This window comes from Lineus longissimus, chromosome 10 (genome assembly GCF_910592395.1).
Source record: "Lineus longissimus chromosome 10, tnLinLong1.2, whole genome shotgun sequence".
Classification (NCBI taxonomy): Eukaryota; Metazoa; Nemertea; class Pilidiophora; order Heteronemertea; family Lineidae; genus Lineus; species Lineus longissimus.
Genome location: NC_088317.1, coordinates 11,567,854 through 11,586,438, shown reverse-complemented (window position 1 = coordinate 11,586,438; position 18,585 = coordinate 11,567,854). Strand labels below are relative to the sequence as shown.

The 18,585-nt window shown below is 42.9% G+C and overlaps 2 protein-coding genes across 2 annotated transcripts; both read right to left on the bottom strand.

Moving 5' to 3' along the window:
• Nucleotides 1–159: 159 nt before the first annotated feature.
• Nucleotides 160–825, bottom strand: LOC135494323 (uncharacterized). Its single transcript, XM_064782237.1, has one exon. It carries the CDS (start codon nucleotides 823–825, stop codon nucleotides 160–162), a length of 666 nt encoding a protein of 221 aa, XP_064638307.1.
• Nucleotides 826–1,473: 648 nt separating this feature from the next.
• On the bottom strand, nucleotides 1,474–2,850 carry LOC135494322 (uncharacterized). The gene has a single exon (XM_064782236.1). It carries the CDS (start codon nucleotides 2,848–2,850, stop codon nucleotides 1,474–1,476), a length of 1,377 nt encoding a protein of 458 aa, XP_064638306.1.
• Nucleotides 2,851–18,585: the final 15,735 nt, after the last annotated feature.

The following is an 18,585-nucleotide window of genomic DNA, read 5'->3' as shown; positions in this document are numbered from 1 at the left end:
CACTGATACCATCAAAACACCAAATAAATCAATCATAAGTAAAGTTATAGCCTTTTTAATTTTCATATTTAAAGGAAAATGTATTACAATCGTCGTACAAAAAGCCCGTTTTCTCGAAACTGGCTGGGTTTTAAGATATACCATTCTAGCGATTCAATATCAGTTCTCTTTACCACTGCTATGCTTGCTTCCTCGACGATTCATGAATCGACTAACTGCTAGCAGGCATGATGGCGTATTCATCTGTCGTGCTACTTCTAGGTGTATTGCTCTAGTGAAGTTGCAGGAGAACAGCACTCCATAGAGCTTGTACTGACGGCGTGATACAACGACGTATAACGGTCCAAAGTAATCGACTCCTACACATTCAAAGGATCTAGTTGCAGATATCCGGTCCATGGGCAGGGATCCCATTTTCTGAGACATCATAGAAGCTTGGTACTTGGCACAAGGTACACAGTGCTTCAGGGCATTCTTGGCAGCGGTTATCACTCCAACGATCCAATACTCCATGCGCAGAGTAGACGTGACGTGATCTCTGCCGACGTGACCCTCCATCACGTGAGTTCGACGAATCAGCTTCCATACCAGTCGCTCTTTACCGGGAAGGATGACTGGGTGCTTTCCTTCATGTGGCAATGTGGACTTCTCCAACCTTCCTCCTACTCGAAGTAATCCATTCTCTAGGTACGGGCATAGATTACGAATGCGACTGGTCTTAGAAACTGTCTGGTTCTTCTTGAGCTTCTGTATCTCTTCCCCGTAGTGTGCATGCTGAATGACCCTTAGGACTGCATGTCTTGCCCTACATCTTAGCTCTGCCATTGGCAGTGTCTTGAAGTCTTTTGTTGCTCTCAACAAGGTTTCTGCAAAGTCGACTATCTTCTTCCATTCTGAGATTATCTGCTAGGTTGCAATCGTAGTCTGCAAGCCATGGTTCAACGTCGGCTCGCTGACATCAACACGGTTTACAGCTTCGGTCTTGGTTTCTTTCTTTTTCTCTGGCCATTCTTGCTCAGGTAGTAGCAAGAACTCGGGGCCATGATGCCACAGACTTCCGCTCAGCTCCTTGACTCCACCTCCCCTGGAAGCAATATCAGCTGGGTTATCAGTTCCAGGTACATGTCGCCAATCTTCTATCTTGGTGAGCGTCAGTATGGTACCAACTCTGTTTCGAGTGAATACCGGCATCCTAATGTTGTCATTCCTCAGGTAGTCAAGGACTATGCGACTGTCGGTCCAGTTGACGGCTTTCTCGAATGACAGACGCAATTCTGTCTTCAACTTGGCTGTGGTTCTCGCACCAAGTGTAGCGGCGACCAATTCCGCTCTGGGAATGGTTTCCCCCTTCAGTGGATTGACTCGGGACCTGGCGAATACCAGCTTGGATTCTATTCCCTCTCTGTTTCTAGTGCGGACATAGGCTGCAACTCCATGCACTCGTTCTGAGGCGTCGCCAAAAACATGAAGCTGTTACGTGGCCTCAGAGTCGTAGGTGTAGCTAGTGATGCATCTTTCGAATTCAATCTTGGTGATAGCGTCGGTTCCCTTCTGCCAGTTGGTCCACAACTTCAGGTACTCCTCAGGTATCTGTTCATCCCAACTCAGCTTCAGTTTGCAGAGACTCTGAACGATCATTCTGCAATTCAGGATCCATGGCGATACGAGGCCTAGTGGGTCAAATAGTTTAGTCATATTTGACAGCACTTCTCTTCTTGTCTTGACATCCTTCATCTCTGGGGCGCGATACACTAATTGGTCTGATTCCAATCTCCAGTTCATACCAAGTGTTGGCTGTTCGTCACCGGCATCGTTGGTTAAGCTGACCTCAGCCTCAACTTTAGCTCGACGCTCTGGAGGTATCCCTTGAAGTACCTCTGGGCAATTGCTTGCATACTTTCTCTTCTTAAAGCCTGACTGGATGCAAGTCTGGTCCACAGCTTCAACTGCTACAACTCCTTCTTGACAATCAGCATAACTGTCTAGGTTGTCGTCGACATAGAACGCTCGTTGTGCCGCGATCGATATGGCTCTGTTCTCTGGATTCCCTTGAGATTCCAGTCCACATTTCAAGGCGTGACAGGCAACTGATGGAGATGGCTTCGATCCAAAATGGTGCACGGTCCATCTCCAATCCTGGGTTGCACCTTCTTCATCTGCGAGCAAGAATCTGTACCAGTTCCTATCAGCAATGGGAACTACGATCTGATGGTACATGGCCTGGATGTCACTGCTAACTGCGACAGGCAGTTCTCGAAATCGCAGCAAGATCCCGTCTAGTCGATTGGTGAGATCTGGTCCCTTTTTACATAGACTGTTGAGTGAAACTCCATGAATCTCAGCTGCTCCATCAAAGACTATACGCATCTTCGAGTTCTTCTTCTTGCTGAATACACCATGGTGTGGTAGATACCATCGATCCGGGATGTCGAGCTCAGCTTCTGGTACTCTTTCGACGTATATCTTTCTCTTCAAGTCGTCCATCTCGTCCTTGTAGGCAGTATCATACGTAGAATCTCTCCTGCTTCTCTTCTGAACGCCAACTAGTCTTTTCTGAGCCATCGGTCTACTGTCGGGAATTACTGGAGGCAATGGGTTCTTTAGAGGCACACCAACATGGTACCTCCCTCCATCAAAGGTGGTAGTCTCTGACAGGTTCTTCATAAATTCTTCCTCCTCCCTGGACCATTGGATCTCCTCTCCTATTGGGCCGTCGTTAAACTCTCTGCTGAAGTTCGCATTCAGATCCCAGTCTAGTTCCTGTACGGTGATTCTGCGTATCGACTTCGTATCGGTGCACCGGCCCCTCTGCACTGGTCCCAGCAATGTCCAGCCAATCTTGGTCTTCATCGCATAAGGCCCCTTCTCAGGCCAACAGGGACATCGATAAACTTCAGATCGACCCGCTTCAGTTCTTGATACTTCCTGACGTCATCCAGCGTTGGGATTTCCCATGGGTTGATCGCCACAGTTCTGTGGGTGTACAGGTCATCCAACTTAACCCACTGGTCACCCTGACTGAGTCCCTTGACTTCAAGATTCCGGATTTTCCTTGACGGAACATTGGCGCGACTCTGTATCATCGTGGTTAGGTCAACATTTGTCGGCTGACCTCGGAGACCCATCTTCTTTGCCAAATCATCAGTTATGAAGCTTGCTCCAGCACCATTGTCGAGGAAAACGTTTGTTGTAACTTCAACTCCGTTGTCCAAGCTTCTGAGCTTGACAGGCAAAACTGCCATGGCTACAATTTCTTCGGTTCCAATCCTACGGCACTTAACTTCTTCTGCTTTCACAGTCTTCAGGGTGTTACTGTCAGCTGATTTCCCTTTTGGTTCTGGTTTGGTCTCAAGAGTGTTGACCACCTTGATTGTCACTGGATTGGTTGCCAGTCGTCTTACTAGCATCTTTATGTTCGCTGGCGAGATGACCACGGTCTAGACATCTAAAGCAGCGACCTGTCTTCTTCAAGAAATCATTCCTCTCAGCTCTGGACAACTTCTTTAACTTCTGACAATCTGTGATCTTGTGTCCTCCTCGCTGGCAGTATGGACAGCTATTAGGTTCTGCTTCTGTCTCCCCAGACTTGTTAACTCTGAAAACTGCTCTGGGACGTGATGACTGCTTTCCTGACTTATCCTGCTTCCTCTCAGTGTGGGAGGGCTTGTGGTCGTCATCAGTGAGTTGTCGTGATCCATACCTCGGATTCATCAACACCTTGGCCTGTGTTTCAACGAACTTCACCAAGTTCTGGTAGGTGGCGGGGTTTCCTGTCTTCCCAAAAACATCAGTGTCTTCCTTGATCCATTTGTACTTCATGCAGTTTGGTAGCTTCTCAACGATTTCTGCCATCATGGATGGGTGTTCCAACTCCGTCAAGCGTCCAAGTCCAGTCAATGCATTGAAGCTATCCCTCAGCAAAATAGCGAATCTGTCAAATTCCTCTGGTGACTTCATCGTTAACTTCTGCCATGCTCGGATCTTTCTCAGGTATGCTCTGCTGGCATCATATGGAGCGCCATATCTTGTCTCAAGAAGTTTCATTGCTTCAGCATATCCCCGTTGTGGAGTTAGATGAATGCATCCTCGTACAAGCTCATGGGGTGTACCAGATGTGAATGCCCTGAGCTGCGTCAGTCGTTCCCTGTCGGTATCTGCCCACTTGACAATGTACTTTTCAAAGTCAACTAGAAATTCTCTAAACTTGGTTTCATCCCCACTGAAGATCTCAGGTTCAGCTCTTGGCATCCTCATCTGCTTTGTTAGATCACGCTGGGTGTCTGCAATCGCTGACAATGCTCTCTCTGTCGCTTGGGATATCTGGCTGGTGTTCGCCGCTTCACTCATTCTAGGAGATGACCCCATCCTGGGTGTAAAGTTTCTTCTGGCGCCAAGGCCTCTCGTCATTGGTGTGTACAGATCATCTTCTTCTTCTTCTTGTTCATACTCGGTCATTGACTCAATCCAGCCAATCACCTCACATCCCACTTGATCAATAGCCTCAATCTTAGTGTCGAAGTACGCCTGATCTTTCGGTCGTTCCGTGGGCTGCAACATTCCTTGAACTTCATCATGGCACGCTCTAAACTTTTCTACGGCTTGTTCGTATTGCTTGAATACGCCTTTCACTTTCTCGGAGTCGCCAGTTTCCATCAGCTTCAGTAGGCAGTTCTTCTTGGCAGTGACCTGTCCTGACAATGATAATCATCTACAGATAAGTGCCTTCACCTCTCTGTCTCGAGCCTGTTTTTCTGCAGCCTTTCTTGTATTTATTCCGTCAGCAGCATTCTCACCACCAGTATCCTGATTACTGCTGGCATTAGGGTTTTCCGTCCCGGTACCTTCAGTTCTAGCACTTCCAGCGCCATTTTCATCGCCCGGCATCTTCTATCTTGCCCTTGTGGAGCCTCACTATGTCAACTCAGCGGAAACTCGAAACTGGAATTCCCAGTAAACCTTGTCCCCAGGATCGTTACAAGCGGCAGCGTGGCCAGGCCTTGTGTATGTCCAAAACCCTCAAATCGACCTCGTCTCCAGGACTAATTGGAATTCGGCATCTACTCACGGTTTTCGGCTTTTTCCAAAGCTTTCCCCCGTTGAATCTTATCAGTGTGGCAGGATCCAATCCTGAGTTCATTATAGGGATAAACGTACGTCGAACAGGGGTTAAAATAACGTACAAACGGGTTTTATTATCGAGTTCTTCAAGCATCAAACGTACAGCGTTCTGGCAATGTAGTCTAGTCACGATAGCAAGAATAACAACTGATCTGAAATAAAAGCAAGATTACATAAGTTCTGGTTGATAAAAGCGATAACCAAAGTGTCCAAATTAACAAGGAGGAATTAAACTCACAAGATTGTGGCCCGTTCCCTATAAAAGTTCCAAAGTCATAATTCACAGGGCCAAACTTTGTCCAAATGTTCGCCTCACGGCTTCCATTCCTGAACATTCCTCGTGTCTCAGGCAAAAGCCTCGTTCTGATATACTAAAGTATGAGGGTACTGATGGGCATATTAAATCCATCAACACATCCCTTTTTACAACCACAGAATACAATTTCTGCACAGGCTTTTGGCACTGGAGGTAGTGTGGTGAGAACTGGTTTAAGTTTTCCATCATCGTCCTTCCAGCCAGTGTCTGTCGGTGATGGCAAAACAGGGATAGGAACATTTGCTTGTTTCCAAAGCAAAGTTTGATAGTTCGCTCTCTGAATATGAAGTCTGGCTGCATCACTTGAGGGGGGCAAAGTCTCAGGCGCCTTGCATTTGCTAAAAAGGTGGGTGCGTCCTTTGTCACAGCAGTCATATGGAACCTTGAAAATCCTACATATAAAGGCCTCGGCCATTCGTGCTCCTTCCTCAGACAATGTTTCAGATTTTCCCATCTCGTTCAACAATTCATGATGCTGCACAAAAACATCCCATGATGTTTTCTTGGAGTGCCCCAGTAGGTATGATACAGTATCACAACCTGTTATCGCATGGAAAGCAAGCATTGATTCCAGGACCGGTTGTTCGAATCCAAGTGTCATCACAATGTCGTGAATTGGAATATATTTAGGGGCTTTTGAAGTCCCCGCTTTTATCCAAAGTTTCTCACACTTTATTTCATTGAAATGAGCAATGAGCAAGATGGCAATGTCCGTATCACGTGCTGCTACTACTATGCGTTCAGAGGCTGAATGAATGCAGTGCAGAACTACTCTGGTATCTGCTTCCTCATGGTTGGATCGAAGCATACTTGTCTCAATCTCAGGGTTATTCGTTCTAACTTCCATTGCCAGTCCACCAGCAACTATAAGAGTCTTTCCACCTGGTGCTGCCCGTATGAGTTCATCAGACAAAAAAGCAGAGAGGTCTCTTTTGTTCTCCGATAAAGCCAAAAAGCCATTTTACTGGGTCTGAAGATCTGCATCTTATCTAAATCATCGCTAGCCTCATTATCACCACCATAGCCAGTTCCATCGACTAGCTTTGAGAGGGGGGCATGGGAAAGGGATTTTGGAATAAGGAGCGTTGTTCTTTCATTTGGAGTGGTATTGCGGAGCACAGTGAAATCAAAGATATTCCCTACGAACCTACAGAGGAAACTTTGAATGATCCACGCCTACTGATGAAAGATGACAGAATTTCTACATTAATCTCACTAGCCAACTCTTTGTACCTGTTGAAAACATCATACAAGTCTAGTAAATGTCCCTGCTTAGCATGGTTCTTTAACTCTTGAACAAGCCAGACGACAGCTAAATCACCAGACTGACAGTCAGTTTCAGCAGTTTCAGCTTCGCGAAGGAAACGTTTGAGGCAGTTTGGATGATAACATCCTTCGGCAGCGATCAGATCATTCACGTCCGAGATGCGTACCAATACCCGATGGACATATTTCGCCTTGAAAATTATGTTCGAACTCATGTTGAAAGTACTGATGTTACACAACTTCGGCTGATCTTTGTCAACTCTCTGACAAAACATGCACAATGTCCAGTTCGTTTTCGTAACCTGACTTCGTAACACCGGTAATGCTGCTGCAGCATCAGTCACAGCTATTGAGCTGCGTCTTTGCAAAACCTCTTCCCTGTTAAGTTTACGTTCTATGTTCTGTTTGTTTGCATATTTGCTGTAAAAAGTTTATTAGTCTGTGATATAGAAGCTTTGGCACACCAGACGTATCATTGAATATCGATGAAAGTCTATCAACTGCTTCTCTATATTCACAGTCCCGTAGCTTTCGCCTCAGTTCCGTGGCAGTTTTTAGTGAATTTATGCCGTTTGACGTTGCTTCACTCAGATCCCCATCTTTAGACCTTTCCTGGCATATTATGCATCGGTCAAAGGAAACTTCTGCTTGGCACTTCAGGTTAAGAACAGGTTCCATATTACCTGCAACAGGGTAGGAAGATCATAAGTTGCATAGCAGATGGAACAGATGGCTGACATGACTGCATAAAATGTGGTGGGTACAGTCCTTAGTACAGGCCTACTACAGGTTCATCACTTGTGTACAATAATGTACTTTCACTTTCACTTAAAATATCAATCATCAGTTTATTAGCACAACTAGAGTCATTTTGGAGAGATCTTGGCTACCGCCCGGACTCACCTTATAAGCTGATTCTGGTACATCAAAACAAATCACTATGCATATCAAATCAGCATCAGGAGGCAGTCAATAATGCCACAAGGCACTGCACATGCAGCGAAATAGTTTATCTTCAATGACTGATCAGCTACGAACAAAAGAAAGTAGATGACAGCATGTAAAGTCAAGTCCATCACTTTTTGATCATTCCCATTCCTCATGTCCTCTGCAAAAATAAGCTGCATGTAAGGGGTTAATTGATTTCAAATGACCACGTATATCTTGGATTACATTTCTTTCCACGTGTAAAGTCAACCCGGGTTGAATATTCAAGCAAACAAATGGTATAAAGAGATAACTTGAGTCTTGAAATTGATTTATTTCATAAACCCAGCCAGTTTCGAGAAAACGGGCTTTTTGTACGACGATTGTAATACACTTTCCTTTAAATATGAAAATTAAAAAGGCTATAACTTTACTTATGGTTGATTTATTTGGTGTTTTGATGGTATCAATGGATGTAGCTTGGAGAACTGAACAATTTCTTGAAAAAAGGGACATTTGCACTTGATGACCTTTGACCCTTATTTTGACCCCTTAAACGGAAAAATTTCACATGTTCACACACCTCATCGTGTTCAGCATGAAAAACTGCTCCAGAAAAAGTATGTGAACTGCTTTTCCTCAAAAATGCCTCATTCAGCTAAAATAGACACATTTTTGAAAAATCTTCCCAGTCTATAAAGGGGTTGTGTGAATTAGGGGTCCAAAACAGAAATTTTGTCTTCATGAGGCTGATATATCCAAAACGAGGTTAAGTTACGGAAAAAATATGTATAATTTTTTTTTTTCGAAAACGACCCGAAGTTTCGAATTTTCCTCCAAATGTCCTTATTACGTCATAGTGTACCGTCTTGCGAGCCAGCGGCAGCACGAACAATCAACGAAGATTTGCCGTTTTGCCACAGGAAGTACCGTTTAGTAATAAACATGGCTGCTTTCGCATTAGATTCGCAAAGTTCACAAAATTCCAGGTAGAACATTAACGAGGCATTCTAGTCTTTGTTTTGTTTTGGGTTATGGTTAGCCTACGTCAGACATGGCAGACGCGATCGGTCGATGTGTGAATGATCACATATCGACTGAGTCATCGCCGAATGCATTCTGCTCCACAATGATACCACGCATGCGCGAACTTCAAATTTGCGCGGGAAGTTGCGGACCTTGCTATGCCGATTTTAAAAAAAATGACATGGGCATCTTCAGCCGAGTGTCTAAAAGCAGAATTTTCACTTCATAATGGCGTACCTTTTACTTCACACAACCCCTTTAAATACAGGAAAATTTGCTGTTCTGTGTACTAGAGGGTAGGAAATACGAGAAAATGGAAACAAAACTTGACTAGCTGACTTACTTTTTTGTTGGTGATGCTCCGGGGGGGGGGTACCCTGACCCTGATTCTCAAAAATCGTCAGAGACAGGAGGCTGAAATTTTTTGTGTGTTTATTTGGTACCCTACTGACTAATTCAAGTCACTTTTCCACTTTCTAATTCAATTCTGAACTAGAGCTGGCAGTTGCCAGCGAACTCGCTGCCTGCTTGTTGAATTATTAGAAATATTCCTGTCGAGGGTTTTAGAGGCACTGTTTGAGGACTGCCTGCAGAATCACATATTGTAGAGCCTTTTCATAAGGGTTGCACCTGGATGGGTACTGTTCTAGGGCTGATATGCATGAATGTACAATGTAAAGAAGACAAAGATATTCTGGAAAAATAAGATTTAGTTTTTATTAAAAATGATTATCTTGTCCAGCAAGTGATTGATAAATTAATACGTACATGTATGGATGATTGATAATCAATATGAAATCAACAGTAATTAAATGATGAATTATGAAGTATACAAAAATAAGTATGGAACAATGAAAATAAAATGCTGTTCATCATGACAGCGGTTTGATTGTATGAAGGATAACCAAAGAAATTACTACTACCGATACTAGTATACAGCGGTTTGATTGTATGAAAGATAACCAAAGAAATTACTACTACTAGTATACAGCAGTTTGATTGTACGAAAGATAAGAAATTAGTACTAGTATACAGAGGTTTGATTGTACGAATAATAACCAAAGAAATTACTACTAAACTAGTATACAGCGGTTTGATTGTATGAAAGATAACATTGAAAAGAAATTGTAGGATGAAACGAACCGGTTGTTGATTTCCCCGTCGTTTGCCTATTGTAATCCGAGTCTAACTGATTAACTGAGATTTGACAATAGGGAGACAGCAAGGAAGTGAAGAACCAGTCCATCTCAAGCTGCCAAGTTCAGAGTGACTTAAACCAGTTTTTTTTTCAGAGAGCATCACATATGGGACCAATAAATGGAAACGGTTATGGCTTGTTTACATTTGGTCAACAGTAACTATGTCTGTGATATTTTGCTGCACATGCTTTACTGTGATATTCAGAGGTAGTAATGCCAATAGTGCCTCTTCTACTTCTGTAGGATTTTCACTTTCATTAGACAAATAGTTCTTGAGAGAATTTGTTGATATTTTGAATCCGCTGAGGGAGTCATCTAGCAAAGTACTCAGTAGTTGTATTGCATGTTATTTAGTCCACAGCAATGAATGAGATTTCTGCAGTTGTTTCAGGCATTTTGGTTTTCTGAAAGCAGAGGATTTGAACATTTGATTGTTGCATGAGATGAGAGATAGTACACAATATGCTGAAGATCAATGAATGTCTTTGTAAGGGGGTTTGGGGGGTTTCCCCTCCAATGCACTGGTTAAAACGTGTTGGAAGGACTAATGGAGGTTCGAGGGGGTTCCCCTCCAATGCACTGGCTATTTACATGTCGAAGGACTTATGGAGGTTACCATCAAGGGGGGGGGTGGTTTCCCCTCCAATGCACTGGGCTAAAACATGTTGGAAGGACGGGGGGTTTGGGGGGCTCCCCCATTGTATGTGTGAGTTTACTAGCGCTTGCACTTTACATATTAGGCCTATGCTATCATTACGCCAACTGAATGACAGGCAGTGCAATCAATTGACTCTCAAGCAGTCAATCAATGAATCATCTCCTTGATCATGAAGATGAACAACTCATGAACACAAAGGATCGAGGCAGCTCATGAACTCGATGCTCGCACTGATGAATACTATGCATGCATGATCTGAATACGCCATGTTTGCCGCATGGCACGCCAATGGAGAAGAAAGCGTGTCCGGTATAGGCCTACGTCAACAAACACCTGTACTGTGGATCGCCGAATCTATAACTACCAGCAACTGCTTAGTTTTCGATAGAAACAATTCAAGCATCAAGTCCCTACAATGACAATACCTAAATCTTATGATGTTAATCTAATCAAGGGATTTTTATAGCCTAAATATTCCGAAAATTGCATATTAATCAGGGGTCGAAATGAGTCAAATACATCTTCTTACCTCGATCGTCAAGAGAAAGTCTGAAAGTAGTTCCGGCAATACACATACTATACACACGTTGATTTTAGAGTCTGTATTCGTGCGTTTCCGGACTTTCCCGAAGACTTCCGAAGTGCTTCCGACGACCTCCGAAAGCTCGCCGAAGACAGACGAAGATGACATCAAATGGCATGTGTGCATGTGCCCGATACCATGATTCAACGCGCGATATGTCTCAGGTCTGTCATATATCATCCAAGTGACGGGCGGACCTGAAGTCTCAATGGGAAAATACCTGGGAATTCCCGATGACGCAATACTATAAACCAATAACAGAGCGTGAGGACGTACTTGTCATCGTGATTGACAGGCATGACCACATTAGCTAGGAACATGTGCGATTCTATAAATAACCATCTGAAATCAATACGCGGTACAAAGATTACAAACTAATTACAAAGAAATTACAAAGAAGTTACAAAGAAATTACAAAGAAATAAAAGATCTGTAATATTAAATTCTGGGTAGCATAGATGGACGATGAGTCAGATTGATTAGGTCAGTGGTGCAATACGGTAATTAGGTACGCAAGTGGAACCTGTGGAGTCTAGACTCTACAGAACTATATTGTGCAAGCAGAGATGCTGTTCAGCTCAGACAATGTTTACAAAATACATCCTGACAGACATCGCTCAGTAGCACTATATCAACTCTCTGCTTAAGGCAGAGAGTTAAAAATTGGCTGCCGGTACCTCATATTGCCATAGACTTTGACTTCTTTTATTCTGTTTGGACTCATTACTTTCTCAGTCTATCAAGAAAGAACATGGTACGGTGCCTAAAACTAATTTTTTCAATTTAGTAGGCCACACCCATTTTTGGGGCCTCGCCAACATTGGCTACACCTTCTCCCACTGGAGTAGGCCTGACATAACAATAACTCCTAAAGGTATTTACAATGTTGTTTTACAAGATTAGAGCAGAAACCATCAATATCTGATGTCTTCAATTCCACTGGTTTATCATGAATTTGATATGTTGACCTGCTATTGAAATTTCGATACTTTAAGATCTAGGAGTAATGAAATTTTTCTTAAAAGTCAATTATTTTGTATGTGGAAGGTCAACCCTTCATTTAGTAGCAATATTTCTTAAATAAAATGATGGTTGCTAAGGACATTTTTATCTTGTTCCTCTCTCTCTTTCAAGTCTAATTTTCTCAAAATGAAACGGTCAGGGGCCATTGTGCTCACCGTATAGATATTTGGTGCTTTGGAATTTATCCGTGTTAAGAAACATTGTACATGTATAGGTCAAACCAAAGTCGGTATGACATGTGATGTATCGTTGCTTGGAGTAGGTACCATGAGAATATCATCAAAAACAAGTTACTAATAAAGGAGATAATGCACTTTTTACCTATTTTAGTTTTGGCCTCCTGGTGGCCAAGTTGAGTACCAGATCAGATCGAAATTCAGTGTCAAAGGTCATCTGACCTAGGGGGTCATGCATACAAAGTTTTGAGTCCATGACCATAGCGGTTAAGAAAAGTGCCACTGTTTTTGAAATAGGATACGACGGACGATGGACGACAGACGACGGACACTGCGCTTTTGTAAAGACTCCCCTATATGGTGAGCCAAAAAGGTTTTTGAGATTTTCCATGATTGCCAATGTTTATTGACCCATATTTTCATAACTGCACAAGCTATGGAGATGGGAGTGGTATCAAAATGAAGGTTATGGCCTCAGGAAATTGAATATATGCCTAACTCCATAATCACCTGAATGCGACTTAATCCCTGGTTTGATGTGCGGGGTCACAAGTAGTTAATGAAATGGCCAGGGCCATTGTGCTCACCTCATGTGGAGGAAAGATGGATAAAGAGCATGGTATTGTGTCATGTAGGGTTAGGTTTGATGTAGGTCCAAGCAATTACAATTTCCCCAACATGGCCAATTTACAGTACATTCGACCTCTCTGACCTTGAAAAGTAGGTCAAATCAAAGAAGACCCGGGTGACACATTGAATGGTTGTTAGAATTAGATGTACCTATGATATAAAATTGGTGCCAATCGGGCAAGTCATTACTAGTCATTACTAGGCATTTTGAAGAATTTAGGATTTGGCCCCCTCCCTGGAGGCCAAACGGCAAATCAGATCGCACCAAACTTCGGTACCTAAGATTACCTGACCAAGGGGTACATGTGTACTTAATTTGTGATCAATAGTCATTGCAGTTAAGGAACGTGCCATAGTTACAGCCTGACGGCGAATTTACGCCATTTGACCTCTGTGACCTTGACAAGAAGGTCAAATTAAAAACCTGTGTGACATATACTGTATGGTGGTTAGATGTACCCATGATATCAAATTGGTGGCAATCGGACAAGAAGTTAAGGAATAATCACATTTTCAAGGTTTTGGATTTTGCCCCCTGGTGGTCAAGTGGTGAATCATATTGGACCAAACTTCAGTCCCTGAGATCACCTGACTAAGGGGTAAATGTGTACCAAATTTGGTATCAATAGTCATTGCAGTTTAGAAACGTGCCATCGTTACATCCTAACGGCCAATTTACACCATTTGACCTATGTGACCTTGAAAAGGAGGTCAAATCAAAAACCCGGAGGATATATGATGCACCTTTGCTAGAAGTACCTACCATATTTTTTTCAAAATTTCCCGACTACTATTAAGGGAGATATTGCATATTTTCACTTTTAACGTTTGGCCCCCTGGTGGCCAAACCATGAAACGAATCGGACCGAAACTTGGTCTCCAAGGTGTCATTACATAAGGGTATATGTGTACCAAGTTTCAACTCAATAGCTCTAACAGTTACGAAACGTGCCCTGCTAACGGATGACGGACGACGACGACGACGACGACGACGGACGACGGACGCCACGGTATGGGATAAGCTCACCTCTGCTAAGAGGTGAGCTAAAAACCTAGAATCAGATCAAGGACCAAAACAAAACTCATATTTTATATAGGGTATAATCATTGTGACAGTTTTCTAAATCGTAAAATAGGATAGTTGATATGTTAGGAATTAATACTTATCTAATGTTACTATTTGTAACCATGAGGCAATCCGAAAAATAAGCTAATCACCTAAAATAGTAATGACCAAATGGTCTACTATGAATAGGTTAAAAATAGGTATGAAGCAATGGCCATAACTGGTATAAAAAGGGCAAGATATCAACGCCCGGCAGTTCACCTCTGGGAGTTCACCTCCGGCAGTTCACCTCTGGTAGTTCACCTCTGGTAGTTCACCTCTGGGAGTTTCTTCTGGGAGTTCACCCTGGGGTGCTCTCACTGGCAATCCACAAATGAGCTAATCACCTCAAAGAGTAATGACTGAATGGTCTACTATGAATAAATAAGTTCAAAATAGGTATGAAGCAATGGCCATAACAGGTAAAATGAAATGGTCCAGGGACCATGTGCTCACCTGTGTCAAAGGGAAGGCTATGGGGTCAGTGATTCTGACATATTCTGACAGCTGTATATATCATTTTATGGTCAGACCAGCAATTGTCAATGACCCCTGTATGGTCCACATGATGTGCATTTGTAAATACAAGGTCTAATTTGGTGTGGTAATCAGTTGTTTCTTCAGTCGGCTGGTATGATTGGAGGCGTAGCTCTAAGTCTATACAAGTTTTCATTTTATAAAGAACTCATTTCACCTCACTATAACAGAGTCTGACTTGAAGAGATGTTCACAGAACAAAAGACGATCCTCAACCAATGGTACTGCACATACCGAGTACAAGTCTAACAAGACGACGAAGGAAACTGAAGAAACTTCAAAATCAAAATAATGTGCTGAATACATTGATTGAACAATCAGGAAAATGATTTGAAATTCCAATTACAGGTGTTCCCAACGAAAGCATTTGAAGTAAATCCACTGTTGATGGATCACTTTCACCACGCTCAACTGATGACAATCCCGAACATTCTAAAGACGTCAGAAAACAGGAAAGTTCGACTTAGTATTGACGGTACAGTTACACAGGTAAATGGACATTGCCTTTGTACTTTATTCATAATCATGTGGATACAAGTGAATATTCAAGCCATTACAGGTAGTGCTACAAAAGTCCAACAGGACCAAGATCCCTTGATAATAGTGCACTTTAGTCTGATAGTTTAGAACTATTGCACAACATCATGTCTACAAAAGGAATCAACTGTTCGTCTACGGTTCATTAAAAAAGCAGCATAGACCGACAAGAAGGGATATGACCATCAGTCAGGACTTACAGAGTATTCATTGTAAATTGTGATTCTTGATCTGCAACTGCAAATCATTCAAGGGTGGGGAGGAGGGGGAGGGGAGAGGTGATCTGTCTATTTACCTCATAGATCCTGTCCAAATATTTTGCCTAAGTGGCTGACTGCTTTATTCCTACCAGACAACCTTAACTCTGTGACCTTAAAGTAGATAGATTGAAAAAATAAACAATGCAGAGGATATATCCCCCCTGTCCTTGCTCAAGGGTGTCAAAGTACCGCATGCTTGTTCGACTATTCTACAGGAAATGGGACAAAGGGGGTGTTTTTTTTCAAATTTTTGACCAGTATTGAGGGCGCAATCGCATATTTTCACTTTGCTGATTGGCCTTCTATTGGCGAAACCTTGAATCGCATCATGCAACGGTTCGGTCTCTGAAGAGGTATTGCCCAGGAGAACAATAGTACCAAGTTTGACATCTCTGGCTTAAGCAATTACAAACTATGCCACTGTTATCTAACATCGGTGCCCCGTCAGACGACCTTGACCTTGTGACCTTGAAAAGTAGCTTGAAAAAAATGCAGAGGATATGTGACTCGCTCTACCAAAACTAGGCGCTTGTCGCATCTGAACTTGACAGGTTGATACAGACGTGTTGTTCATTTCCCTATTGTAGACCTTTTGTGAAATCTATTACAAACTGATTTGGTTACATTTCACCAAAGGTCTACAATAGGGAAATGAACAACAAGTCCGTATCAACCTGTCAAGTTCAGATGCGACAAGCGCCTAGTTTTGGTAGAGCGGGTCACATATATAATGTAACACTGCAAGAAGTACCTACTATATTTTTTTCTTCAAATCTTTCGCTTTCAGACCAGTAATAAGAGAGAAACCCCATATTTTCAATTATAACCTTCGGCTCTCTGGTGGCCTAACCGTGGATCATGTGAGACGGCAATTTGGCCTCCGAGTAGCAATCACCCAGGGGTACATGTGTACCAAGTTAGAGTTCAATAGCTTCAGCGGTTACAAAACATGCCACTGTTGTCTAACGGCAATGCCCCTGGACGACCTTGACCTTGTGACCTTGAAAAGTAGGTAAAAAAACTGCAAAGGATATATGGTATAACTCTGCAAGAAGAACCTATCAGATTTTTTTCAGATTTTTCGGACCAGTATTAGGCAAGTAATCGCATATTTTCACTTTTAACGTTTGGCCTCCTATTGGCCCAACCGTGAATTATATTACGCCAAGATTCGGTCTCTGAGTAGGGGTCACCCAGGGGTACATTTCTACCAAGTTTGAGATCTCTGGCTCAAGTGGTCACGAAACGTGCCACCAGCGACTAACGGCGTTGCTGCCGACAAACTTTGACCTCTGTGACCTTCAAAAGTAGGTCAAATCAAAAACCCAGAGGATATGTGATGTCCCATTGGTAGAAATACCTACCATATTTTTTTCCAAATTTTTCAGACCGGTAATAAGGGAGAAAACACAATTTTTCCATTTTTGGCCCCCTGGTGGCAAAACTGTGTGTCATATGAGGCCGCAATTCGGTCTCTGAGTAGCAATCACCTAGGGGTACATGCCTACCAAGTGTGAGGAATAACATCCTGACATATCAGGTCATTCACTCGATACATACATACTTCCTCATGCGCAAGAAGGAGTTATGTTGTAGGCCCTGTTTGCAAGATGATGGGAGAACAGTGACTATGATCATGTCCATGGATAAGGGATCGGTGAAATTCGAGTACATTACACGCGCTGTGTATTTTGGACAGCTTCCATTTCACCGCGAATCAGTCGCGCATCTCGACTCATCTATCTCATTGTAAACTTATGTAAGGCTAAGAACAGATCGTCTCCAACCTTGAGTAGGTTTTGGTTGCCCCGTTTCTTAATTCTTATGTCGCTGACAAGCCTTTGCGCAGGAGAAATCATGCATTTAATTGGTAAAAATCGCGATCTTTTCTATCGCGCCCGCCATGTTTTCTTTCGGCGGCTTTTCAATTTCAGTGATCTGCCGTATTTCTTAGGCGTTATACTGGCCAATATGTCTATAAAACTTCTACCTTACTTGCCGTAATCCTTATTCCTCGGCATCTTACTAATATACCCGTAATTAATCCCGTCCCTCTTCTCATTTAAATACACAATATGATCTTTTCTTAGCCATGTTTTCATGTCAAGTTTTCCACTTGCGATCAATGCAATGGTGTATGACGTCACTAGCCGCATGGGCGGGGCTACGCCACACCGTCGGTGACGTTAGCCTATCATGACACACCTCCGTTTAGCCCGACCATTTGCGTCGCGGATCCGAATCTTACGTTGCGTCACGGAATGATACAATGTTGCGGCATGCGAGAATATATATCAAAACACATCGAAAAACGAGGAGAGAGCCGAGAAAAACTGTGTGATTGCATAATACGATAATTCTGACTTTGAAGATATTGCGAAGATGAGCAGCACTAGGTAACTTTGACATTTTCGAATTCCGAATTTGACTTAGACTCTATCCATCATTATGTATGCCAACTTGTCATTTCCTTGGTCCCGCCCTCGTTTGAATGTTCCTGTACCCCGCGCTGTTTAGCGCAAGGTTGGACTCTGAATAATTTTGACATCGTGCTTGGACTCTGATCGATTTTGACGCTGACGCTGGACTTTGATGAATTTCCACGTCGGGGCCGGACTTACACACGAATATAGATGTTAACACGCTACCCTGACGTTTTGAGATGTGCTTTAACTTAGATGCCCGACTTTGATGAACATAGATGTTAACACGCTACCCTGACGTTTTGAGATGTGCTTTAAGTTAGATGCCCGACTTTGATGAACATAGATGTTAACACGGTACCCTGACGTTTTGAGATGTGTCTTAACTTTGATGTCCGGCTCTGACGAACATACAGATGTTAATGCCGCTCTAACAAATTTGGAACAAAAGACGTATATACATAGGCTCGATGTCGGACCCTGATGAGTGTATTACTAAATAATGTCTAACTTGGTTAATTTAAGACGCTCAAGTGTCTGAACTCCGCCCCCTTTCTTAGATGTTAGATGTGCCTCGACTCTCCAACCTTTCCAATTTAATACCGTAGATGCAATTCGTGATAGCGGGTAAGACTGGAAGTATCCGCTCTCCGTGGGTTCATGCTTCCCCCTGTTGTTGTGCCGTATCTTTAGATGAGCACTGTAATTCGAGCGTGACGGTATATGAAGAGTGTACATTGTGTAAATATAGCAGGAATCATGAGTGAAACAAAGTTGTAAAAGAAAACACTGTTGTTGTAA

Bases quoted from the DNA above. Each gene is read 5' to 3' on its own strand.
- LOC135494322 (XM_064782236.1), bottom strand. From the start codon at position 2,850: ATGAAGACCAAGATTGGCTGGACATTGCTGGGACCAGTGCAGAGGGGC.
- LOC135494323 (XM_064782237.1), bottom strand. From the start codon at position 825: ATGGCAGAGCTAAGATGTAGGGCAAGACATGCAGTCCTAAGGGTCATT.